Source organism: Sciurus vulgaris (assembly GCF_902686455.1).
Source record: "Sciurus vulgaris genome assembly, chromosome: 6".
Classification (NCBI taxonomy): domain Eukaryota; kingdom Metazoa; phylum Chordata; class Mammalia; order Rodentia; family Sciuridae; genus Sciurus; species Sciurus vulgaris.
Window position 1 is genome coordinate 136,549,994 of NC_136466.1, and position 12,425 is coordinate 136,562,418.

The window sequence follows — 12,425 nt, forward strand, 5'->3', positions numbered from 1 at the left end:
AAGAGAGGCTTTGCTTAGAAGAAGAGAGGTTTTGCTTAGAGGAAGAGAAGCTTTGCTTAATTTCAGAGGTGCTACGCTTTCAGAAAGGCTATGCTTATCAAAGGTCTACTGCTTCTTAAAGGTAGGTCACTTCTTGGAGGTGCAGGTGCGGGGTACGTTGTACAGCCTGCGTCCTGCAACCTGCGACCCAAAGGTGTGTGCTAGAGGTGCATGCTATCAGAGGTGCTTTCTATCAGAGGTGCTTCTTAGTGGTCTGCTGCTTCTTCTTAGGGGTGCGTCCTACGTAGGTGCATTCTTAGTCCCGTGTTCTACGATCTGCGATCTGCGACCCAGAGGTGTGTGCTTAGTCCCTCGTTCTGCGATCTTATATACACTAAGGCAGCCAATCAGTTTAGGATTAAGTAGCACGATTGGAGCATGCACCACGGTACCAATTAAGAAAGAATGAGGAACATCTGTTGATCACGCCTTGTTAACACTAATTATGCACCTCATCTTAGCCCAATGCCAGCCACCATCTTAGGGCTACTTAAACATGTCTCTACAGATAATGCCTGTGGATAAGTTTTAAATACTAACAGAAGGAGTGAAAGGAAACAGCAGAGGTTTGAGTTCAAGCAATACCTGAAAGATATTTCAGTTGTCCCCACTAGCAATGGAATGGAAAAGAAGAGGACAGATCTGAGAGAACATTTGAAGAGAGAGGGTTTGTATCTCTCCATAGTATGTAGCTTGACACATAAAACTGATTGAATGTCAGACTTGAAGGATAAGGAAGAGTTGAAGATGAACTGAAGGATGAGATAGAGGATGATAATTAAATATAATAATGTTTACAAGAGAAGAGCAGGTTTCAAGGGGAACACTAAGTTTCATCTGGGATCCTAAGTTCACAGTGCCCATGGAGCAATGATATTTATTTGCTTGGTAGGCAGGCAGGAGTTCTGAAATGCAAGATAAATTAGATGGTATCAATTTTTCATGCATTCATAGAAATGAAAGAAGAGGCTAAAGAAGAGGATGAGATTACCAAAAATATGGAGCAAGTTGATGTCTTGAAGTGAGCTTTGGATACACCTTCACTTAGAAGTTGAAGAAACAATAGAAGGCAGTATAGAAGATTGGGATGGAACAAAACTTGCAAAAAAGTTGTGTCCCAAAAGACAAAAGAAGAAATATTTTAAGAAGAAAATCCAGAGTACCAAATGTTCCAGAAAGGCTGGGAGGATTCACTCATTTGTTCAACAGGATACATTCATTTATTCAATCAATGGCATTAACTATATAACTACAAAGCTCTGTGCTAAATTTAGGAATGAATTCATTGAAATGACTGATGAGTTTTTTTTGATAGTCATCTGTGATATTTCATTGTACTTTTATGTGGGTCCTAATCATGTGGGTCCTAGTTTCATTACAGTGGATTAAAGATGGAATCAAAATTGAGAAAAAGAGAGCCAGACTGCATAGAATAGTCCAAGATAGTTGAGTGGAAATGATAAGGAAAAAGAGGGCCAATGGTGCCCCTTTGTCAAATGGTCTAATCTGGCCTAATATTATTAGTAGTCGAAGTAGTTTGCTTTTGTAGCATATCCCACGTGAACAATTTTGACTCGCTGACTTGAGTGTCTTTATGTTACTACAGCTACATGTCATAATGAACACCTGGGTGTCCATTTATAAGGTACAGAGTTGTTTCCCCCTCTTGGGAACTTAGACTCTAACCTAAAATCAACTGTGTATATGTGAGGAGTTGTAGATGGAGCACATGATGCAAAGACAGAGAAAAATTCAAATAACATGACAAGTGTTTCTAACTACATAAAATAACACAACGTACTGCAGACCAGATGAACTGTGAATTCAGGAAAAACATAACCATGAGTGAAAAAACCTTCAGTGCACAGGAGGAAATAAATGGGTCACAAAATAAGACTAGTGTTAGGACTCTCATGAGGAGAAACTAGAGGTGAAGCTTCACTCCAGAATTCCATCTCTTCTCTGGTCAAGTGGAAATAGTGCTACCTACCTTTCTTCAAACCTAGAAAAGAGCCTCAAAAAATGAATCTACCCTTTCATGTCCTTACCCAGAAGCTTTCTTTTAGTTCAGAGATGGAAGGTACTCATGCTTCACCACTGTAGTTTCAGTCATAGGAGAACCAAGCTATCAAAAATGAGCAAAACCGGTTGCTTGAAAGTAGAAGCCTTGGAAACGTCAGCTGTGACAAATAACAGGACTAGAACAGGAAAGGAGAGGGATGCCCACATATGGACTGTCACCAGCAGTCTCAGTGCTTCACTGGGACAAGGAGAGAAGAAGTTCCTGCTTTGACCTAGTCAGAGCCTGAATTCTAAGGTGAGGATGTAGCTATTGGAATCGAACAGTCATACACATGTCAACTCTTTGTTGACTGGGCCTTTTGGTCTGTAGGTTTAGAGACCAAATTGACCAGATACATTTCCTTTGATGTTTATTGAATCCATAATTTTATAGAATTTGAAATGGAACTATGGCTGAACGGAAAGACCAACCTAAAGTTCATCCCAAAGGACTCGTATGAATAATTCAGGAAAGAAGTTGAATGAGGATGTTTAGTTCTTACTATATGACACATGTCAATTTAATTAATATGATAGAATGTGAATCTTTAGAAGCTGTTCAAACCCACAAGAAATGGAGCAATGTTAATTGTTTACATTTGCAACCTCTTAGACAAATGATGATAAGACTCTTGTTTTCAATAAGTATTCCCACACCTAAACCCTGCAACTTAAATCATTTCTGTACCTGACCTTCTTCCATATACTCACACAGTCATCCCAATGTGTATTTGTGTGGGTGATGTTTACTTAGTCTCAAGTGTAGCAATATTTATAGTTATAGTTATAGTTATAACAGTAATTTAAATTTGATAGCCCTCTTATGGGAAATTCATGAAACTTGGTTTCATTCATTCTTTAAGAAAATTCTGTGATGTTTTAACAAATTAGAAAACCAAAGCTATGTGTATGGATGGTGACCTGAAAATCCTCATTAAACTGTGGGTTACTGATGGAATTTGAACTTGGAGTTGTCTCCCACCACCTTCTTCAATGCTACCTTCGGTGCACTGCATTGGCTAATGCTTTCTAATCTAAAAACAAATTAAAAGGCATGATTTTCTTAGAGAATCAAACTTGGAAGTTAATACATTTTGATGCACCATTTTTATTTATCAAATAGTCATGCATTGTCTTTGGTTTTCATAAAGAAACATTAAATTATAAACATGCCCTATTTTATTTAAACTTAAAGAATAGTTATTTTAAAAACTCCCCTCTACTTTGTTTTTAATATTAAAAGTGATATTTATAATTATGTTTATATAGATTTTACATCATTTACACAACCCGTGCAGCATCAACAAAGGATCTCAAGTAGGGGCTACTGGAGATGGAGAAAAAGACAAAGACAAAGAAAACACAGAGACATTCTCAGGCAAAGCTGAGGCCAGGTGGGACTCTGCACTCTGATGGAGGAAGTGATCCAGAACTAGCTCTGCAAATTTATTATGTAGGGTCTCATAATCAGGAAGTTAAACTATAGGGGCATTGTAAATTGTTCAAGGCTTGTGAGCTGTCAGAGGCTTCTTTGTACACTAAAAAGTTACAGAGCTAGAAACATTTTTGCAGCTATCCTACTTTTGTAGTGCTAGGAACATTCTGCTGCACCCAGGAAACCCTTTGTCCTTGGACATCTGATAACTGTAGTGTCAGAGCTGACAGTCAAGGCCTATAACATCCTCACCTTTGGCAGGACACTGCAGAATCTCTGATAACTGGGGGCTCACCCACTCTCCATACATCATACCCATAAACTAAACTTTGTTAATAAGATCAAAATACAGCTTCCATTTAATAAACCAATAGTTAAGGTGGTATACTAAGACTCATTCAACAAATCCAAGAAAGGAAAAAAGAAAAATGGGAATGAAAAGCAGGGCTGACATTTTCTTCCTATACCATCTAGCAAAGATAAATACACCACATAGCTTCAAATGAAATTAAAAATTGAATTTCTATATATTTGGGTTACCTTTCTTGCTTTAAACAATCTAATAATCCTGAGAAGTATCTGTTCTAAATCTTAAATTTATGATTTGCAGAGTATAAAAGTATTTTGCAAATTTTCTACCAACCTACCATGCTGTTTGAAATCCCTGCTTTGATGATTCCTGTGAACTTTTGAAGCTAGATGGAAACATATGGACATGTGTGTAGATGCAGATAGAGGTACAGAGAGGTATCGATATGGAATATAGACATAGATAAATATGGCATTCTTAAAAAAATTGCTTCAAATAGCTTATCAGACAAAGGCCTTGAGGGGTTAAATGAAGGTGTGTGTGTGTGTGTGTGTGTGTGTGTGTGTTTGTGGGCGAGTTTCATGTTAGGAAATTGAAAGAACTAGAAAACACTATGCCTTAAAGGACATACCTTGGGGCTGAGGCAACAAGATGTACTCAGGGCAAGTCTGAATAACAGATGGAGAGTGACAGACTGGAACAAGGTCATAAAAGAGGAAAGAAAAGGTGTCAGAATGGGAAGTACATCTGCCGCTTCCAAGGTGTGAAACACCCAGGACACATTAATTTAATTTTAGCAATTCAGTAGATCGTGTCCAAGAATTAAAGGAGAGTTTGAAAAGTAAAACTCAACCTAGAACTACTTTTTCTTTACTGGGTTCCAGTTACGTTTTAAATCTCTGCTTTTAGGCAAATGATAGACATGTTCATCACTGAATTCATGGAGTTTTGATACTTACAACTGCTGAAAATAACTACATAAATAATCTTTTGTGCTGAGGAAGAAATTATTCTAAATTTGGAAGCCAATTCCAAAGAGCTTTAGTTGTTGAAAGAAAAGATCAGTAAAGAACAGACTACTAGTTAATTTTTAAATGTTGTCAGTTGTATTAACTTGCAAGAAAAAAAATCACTGTGTATTCAGTATGTGAAAAGTGTTTGGTCTCATCTAAGTTCACACAAGGTCAGGAGAGAAGTTAAATATACCAGCATTGCCCTGTGCTCTTACCTTTTTCTCCTCTGTCTCCTTTATCTCTTGTGATTTCCAAAGTGCATGAAGTAACAATTCATACATTGATTTTCTGTGGAAAGAACTTTTTTATTCATTGATATAATCCCTCTGTGGTTAAAAACAACCCCAAATGAGGGAAAGATTAAAATTATAGTCAAGGTATTTGGGAACTGGTGAGTCTCCATACATCCTTCCAATGAATGATGAATTATACCACCTATGTGGACTACCAATCCTAGTGAAAACATTAAATTCATTGTTCAAAGAAGCAAATGATTATTTAAATTGCAAAATATTAATCTGAAGGAAATGTTTCTAATTATTTTACAAGTAGGTTAATCAGTTGTAGTAGTCTGTGTCCTACATTAGAACCTAGGACTAGGTTATAAAAAGATCCTCCTAAAACATGAAAATGAACTAAGTTTTGCTTAGTATTTCCATTGACTTATTTGAGGGAAAAGTATGGACACTACAAGAAGGAAAGAAGTTGGGAAGGATGTAGGACTGGACATTAATCACAGTGTGCTTGTTATTTCCCCAGGGTCCCATGATTCCTTCAGCTTCTACATTGATGAAGCCTCTCCAGTAGGCCCTGAACAGCCAGAAACTGTGCAGAATTTTGTCTCTGTGTTTGGAACTGTAGCCAAGAAGCTGATGCGGAAATGGCTAGCCACTCAAACGATGAACTTCACTGGTCAGCTAGGAGCTGGAATCCGTTATTTTGATCTTCGAATTTCCACCAAGCCCAGAGACCCAGACAATGAACTCTATTTTGCTCATGGTTTGTTCAGTGCCAAAGTCAATGAAGGCCTTGAAGAGATCAATGCATTCCTCACAGATCACCATAAGGAGGTAGTGTTCTTGGACTTCAACCATTTTTATGGAATGCAGAAATACCACCATGAAAAACTGGTCCAAATGCTGAAAGACACCTATGGCAACAAAATGTGCCCAGCGATTTTTGCCCAGGAAGTGAGTTTAAAGTACCTGTGGGAGAAGGACTACCAAGTGCTGGTCTTCTACCACAGTCCCGTTGCTCTGGAAGTGCCCTTTCTCTGGCCTGGGCAGATGATGCCAGCACCCTGGGCCAACACCACAGACCCCGAAAAACTGATCCAATTTCTTCAGGCGTCCATCACCGAGAGAAGAAAGAAGGGCTCGTTTTTTATTTCTCAGGTGGTGCTAACCCCCAAAGCTAGCACTGTGGTCAAAGGTGTGGCAAGTGGCCTCAGAGAAACGATCACAGAAAGGTAAGTGTCCTTAAATTGTTGTGAGGAAATGCGAATAATTTAAGTCAAATTCATAGAGTTGCAAAGTGGTAGAGCAACGATCCATACCCACATGTATCTGTTTTCTGGGGCTGCCATAACCAAGTACCACAAATTGGGTGTCTTAAAACAATTGAAATGTGTTGCCTCACAGATATGGAAGCTAGAAGTCCAAAATCAAGGTATTATCAGAGTTGGTTCCTTTTGGGGACTCTGAGGGAAGATCTGTCCTAGTTTCTGGTGATGGCTGACAGTTCTTGGAATGGATTTCAGCTGCATCTCTCCTGATCTTCTTACTTCTTCCCAAGCCTTCTCCCCGTGTGCCCCTATCTTCTTTTCTTATGAGGACAACAATCATATTGCATTAGAACCCACCCTAATAACCTCATCTCAGCTTAATTACCTCTGAACACACCCTGTTTCCAAATCAGGTCACACAGGTACCCGGGTGGACTCGAACATACTTTTTGTAGGGAACAAATCAACCCCTAACACCATGTATTTTGCGTCTATATCTAGTTCTTTCTTCATAGCACTCCTTTCACTTTGTCTAGTTCTTTATAGATTTTAAAGTCATTTTTCTACTGTTTTAGAGTCTTTTTATTCATCAATGTCATTTGATCTGCTAATAGTCCTAGGAAGTAAACACTGTCTTACAGACTTTTAAAAAAATGAGATTCAGAAAAGTAAAATGTTTTGCCTAAGGTCCTTTGGACAATATATGATGAAACAGATACTTAGACTCCATTCTCAAGTCACATGCTATGCCCTACACCTTGCTATGCTGCCCCATAAGGAAGGCTTACTGTGCAGAGAGTGGGCCTTCCATTTGTCAAGCCAAGCCATGTAGAGCGGCGGATGCCTGCAAGGTACAGTTTGAACAATCACCAAAGATCTCTTTAGCTCTTTCCTGTGAGTGTGACAGAACATGCACAATCTCCTATATTACTTATTCTTTTGGATTATGATGCTAAGCATCATAAACAGTGTCTGAAGAGAGAATACAAATTCTTACCAGTTATCTTATTTTTATGTTTAATTAATAATTTGAATTATGATAAAGAGACAAAGCATGAAGGTTTTGCTTAAAGTCAAGGACAAGAAAACAAGGAGAAAAGGTTTTGAGATGAAATAATATGGGTGACTTTATAGAGCAGAATATAGGGTGCGGATGACAGGAGAAAAAGCCTATAATGGCAGGCCAGAATAAACTCGCAAGAAATCTTTTAGCCAGGCTACAGAGAACTTCATCCTGTGAGAAATGAGGAGCTGGATAATAATGTGTAGCTGTTGAAAGATCAGATCTGAATTTTTAGATAGTAATTGATGCCACCTGGAAAATAGAGTGGAGAGAGTAAGCCTTTAAGAGAGGCTTAGAATTGTTTTAACACAGGAGAGTGCAAGCTAAACTGAGAAGACTTAGAATGGAATGGGAAGTGAGCTGAGAAAATGAGGATAATTAGTGACTAGTTGGCTATATGATAAGAATGACAGAAGGAGGTAAGGATGTAGTTTCTGATTGAGAATTAAGGTTTGAAGGGAGCATTCAGAGGCAGGAAACAAAGACACAAGGACTTGGAGAGACACATTCAGGTCATGCTTAGTTTTCAGTGCCAGTAAGGCATCCAAGAATACGTAGACAATTGATCATTAGGATTATAATCCTGATAGGTGAACTCATTGGGATTATTGGCATTTTGGGGTAATGGGAGCCACAAATCATTGGGATGGAAGATTATTCCTGGCAAAATCATAGTTTCCTTTCATTATTCAGATATTAGCTGGGATCTCCCTATTTCTTGAGATTTAAATATGGTTATCTATCCTTCATTATACACCCCATGTGAGTGCAAGGCCTTCCCTAAGATTTCTGATATTGTCTAGGTTGTGCTCTTATGGTTCAAACCCTCACTTCTGCTGGATTATATCATTCTATAGGTCAATTCTCCCTTTCCATCTCGCCCCCTGTTCCATTCTGAGACATGAAACTTGCTTCATGCTTCTACATGTTCCTACGATAGTTTTTACCTTTTAGGGGATACCTAAGGAGATAGGGATGTTTTATGATGACTGTAATACACAGAATTTAAAAGTAAATTTTAGATTTGTCTGGAATCTCAGACCTTCTGTCCTGGGATATCTTCCCTGTGACATATACCCCTCAGTCTTCACTCCTCTGACTGGATCCCCTCTTCTTTCTTTCCTCTTCTAATTACCTTTCTCTCCCCACATTCAGATTGCTTTGGGGACATTCTTCTCCAGGAAATTGTGCCTAACTAGTCACCTCTCTCCAGCCTTCTTATGCCAAAACTCAGCTAGTTCCATTAAAATATTCATCAAAACAAGAAAGCTTTAGCACTCTACAGACATTCATCCTTCTGATAATTAACAATTTACCCCCTCTTTCACCAAATTAGAAATGAGGGAGATATGTACACATAAATGTGCTATTGTTAACTTTAGCCCATAGTATCTCCAAATTTGGAGTTCCTGGGAACCCATTAAAGGTGGAGAAGAGGCAGCAGGGGTTGGAGTTGAACTGACTCCAACTCTTTCCATTCTTTCTATACTTGAATGCAAGAAGATCACTTTTAACTTTTATATATTTAGCATGACACAAGTCTTCCCATGGCTTCTTACAGTCATACCATAGCTCTATGCTCAGGAAAGCACTTTGCCATACAACAAGCTTGCTTTAGTCAAAATGGATTTTTAGCCAATTTTTCCCAGGGTAGGAACCAGCCTTTGAAGAAACCAAGAAGAAGAAATCAGTCAGGGAATAAATGGTTTTCTTTTGATAGCACTTGATAGACTTTGGGAGTTTACAAATCATACTTAAACTTCTTTTTGGCTATTCATGCACTAGTAACACTGCTACTAAAGTGGAATTTGTGGGGGAGGGAGAAAGTCAAAATAAATTTAAAAAGTGTGGAAAATTGTATTTTTCCACAATTGTCCCCCCAAATTCCCAAAGCACATTAGCATACAAAAGGCAGTAACAAGTATTTTAGTGAAGAAGCCTATTTAAATTTAACTAATACAGTGTTTTCCACGTACTTTTTCTTTCAGAAAGCACTTATTAACAGCCCATGGAATTAATTTTGAAAAACTCTCCTTAGCCATCTGTTCTAATTCAGAACTTGCTTCTGGCTTTATCTATCTGGAATAGTAAAGCTCTATCATTGAAAAGAGAAAGAGAAGTGGCAAGGGTGGGGTATTAAAAAGTAGAAATGAAGACCTTATAGGTAGAATCAATTTTTTCCTCTCTTATGCAAATTACTTGTCAGTTATTTGGGGAAAAAAAATCTGAACTTTGCCATTGTGTTTGTGCTATAGCTTCCTCCTCTGAAGTTTAGTCTCATACATACTAGAAAGTTCTCCTTTTTAACCATTGCAAAGCTGTATTCTGACTGTGATGCTAATGGTCAAGGATTTTTATTTGACTGTCTTGTTTTGTTTCTTTAAAAAAAAAAAAATTCAGTCTTCTGAATAAAGCCTGTAGACAAGGTCATTGCCAGCTATTGAATTGTGCCTTGTAAAGGCATTTACTTACCTCTGAAATGGCAGTGCAGGAACACTTGACTCCAGGGAATTTGTTGCCTTTTTTTTTCTACCAGGTGAAAAGTCCTAAAACATATTAAAAAGTGGACTGATTGTACCTCTGTCCTCTTGGTTTTTGTGCCAGAAACCTTCATTCAGAAAGTGGCATGTTGGCACCAAGAGATTGTAATGAGCTCTCTTGTGCCACCTAAAATAGAGTCACGAGGCATTTGTGAGATCTCTCGGCCTTAATTATTTTCATCTCTAAAATTTGGAGTTTGAACAAGATTCAAACATTTGACTAGCTAATTTCTCTATAACTTTTCAAATCATTTCTAATATTTGGGTTAACAAAAACCCTGAGCATATGCATTTAGAAAATACTGTTTGAAGTTGTGGGTGGCTTTCAGGGAAACTAAATCCAGCCTGGATTTAGGTACTGTATCTTTCAATCTGGACATTGGTGCCAAATACTGCAGATGTGTTTTCTACATCTTAGCAATGCCAAAAGACACAGATTTTTATTTCTTAAAGAACTATTTTTAATTTACTTTTCAAACACCAGTTTTCACACATCACCCCCACAGAATTCACACATTCTTAAAAAGAAGGTGTGCAACTTGTCAAGTCTTTCCCTAATTTGTGGAAGTTTATTAATTAATAGGGTTTTTATTTCAGCTTAAAAAACTACAGTCCTATCACCTGTCAGAATTTTTAGGAAGCAATGCATCTTTGCAAGTAAATTGATGCAGAATAAAGTTGGATGATGTTTATACAGGCCCACAATTAAGATGATAATGACAATAATAATATTGTGATATTATTATTAGCAGTTTTCAGGTGCTGTCAGATATTACACTAACTACTTTATTCTTTGATTTAATATTCAGAAAACCTCCCCAAAGTAGGTACTATTGCTATTTCTGTTTAAAGTGAAGGAACTGAGCCTTAGAAGTGTTAGGCAAGCTACTCAGATAACACCGCTAAAAAAAGGTGGCTCCATGGGGCTGGGATTTCATTCAGTGGTACAGAGCATGCTTACCATGCCAAAGCCCCTGGGTTCAATCCCGAGTGCACACATGCATGCACTCACACAAGGTGCATGTAGGATTTGAGTACAGGTTGTTTTGTTTGTTTATCACAACAAAAACATATTTGGAGCCTTATTCTGTTTTAGATATTGTACTTCAAGTGTGTGACCTCAAATACGAACTCTTAAAAGCATCACATCATCTTATCTCTCCAGTATGAGATTCCAAAGGGGTGATGGTAATTTTGTTTTCAACTCATTTGAATGGCAAGATCTAGACTCAGTTTGGCAGTATATTCAAGTAGACTAAGTTCAAGTTACTACCTACCCTATTGGATAGCTCCTCTGTGGAGGGTTCTGAGCTAAGTGCTGTGAGGCATATTAAAATTGATTAAGATGCCATGTTCCTATCAAGTATCAAGTAGGTATGAAAAGACAGGCACATGCATGACCTAAATAAAATTGGAGAAAAATGAAAGGATTAAAGATCAAAGTCCATGGCGATTTAGAGGCAATAGAGACCTGAAAAGATTTTGGTTGGCTTTCAGAAAGGACAGTAGAGTGGATGGCCAAATGGGTGGGGAATGGCCGTTCGCTGAGTAAAAAGCAAAAGCAAATAACTGAGGTAAGAAATTCCGAGGACAAGAGAAGTCAGGGTTGGGCATAGTGGACTAATGTCAAAGGAACCTGGGAAATGAGCCTAGGAAAAGTGAAGGAAAAGACGATGGGACCCTAGTCTTAATTAAAGATATATTAGAAAGATACTGAAGGGGGATGGGTCAACTCAAAACCAGACTTTAGGTGGTAAAACTGACCTGATTACATAGGTTGAATAAAGAAAGTAGCAACTAAAGGTGGCCAGTAGTTCAAAGGGGGAAATTAGGTAGGATGTCAGCAAGTGGTTGGGAACAGAGAGGTAAAAGGTGTCAACATGTTGTAATTTTAGCCCTACCAACAGCTTGCCCTTTGAAATAATGGGGACAACAGTATTATTCTGCATAAATGTGGATTTGGACAATGGGCAGCCCTGCACACTTAATCTCATGATCACTCTCATTGCCTTGAGTGTAAGGTAGAAATTTCAGGATGTGGTTGTTTGTGTGCACCCTTATTACCCAGCTGGGGAAAGGCAGGGAAGGTACCTACAGTGAACTCCCATAGCATTCCAGGCCCTGTGCTGAGTGCTTTACATGAATTGTATCCATTTAGTCCTACCTACAGTCTTGAGGTTGGTTTTCTTAACCTATTAGAGGTGCAAAATTGAACCCAAGATGCATAGTACCATACTCAAAAATTCTAATATTAAATTAATCCCACAATTCATAAATTATTATGTGGATCTGTTTGACTCTAAGTCCCATGCTTACTCTTGCAAATTATATAAAGGTGATATGACTTAGCACTGGATACAGGAAATACATTGTATGTTTATCTTGGAAGGCAAAGTCACAGCTCAGGGTTTGGAAAGGTAAACTATGCTGAAGATGAGATTGATAAAATCATGAGAAGAG

General features: G+C 38.1%; 1 protein-coding gene across 1 annotated transcript in view; it reads left to right on the forward strand.

The window, feature by feature from the left end:
* PLCXD3 (phosphatidylinositol specific phospholipase C X domain containing 3) overlaps positions 1-12,425 on the forward strand; it is a 150,979-nt gene that overhangs the window by 88,936 nt on the left and 49,618 nt on the right. The window contains exon 2 of the mRNA XM_079145085.1: positions 5,618-6,326. Within this exon, the coding sequence (XP_079001211.1) occupies positions 5,618-6,326 (709 nt within the window). The remainder of the gene's footprint in view (positions 1-5,617; positions 6,327-12,425) is intronic.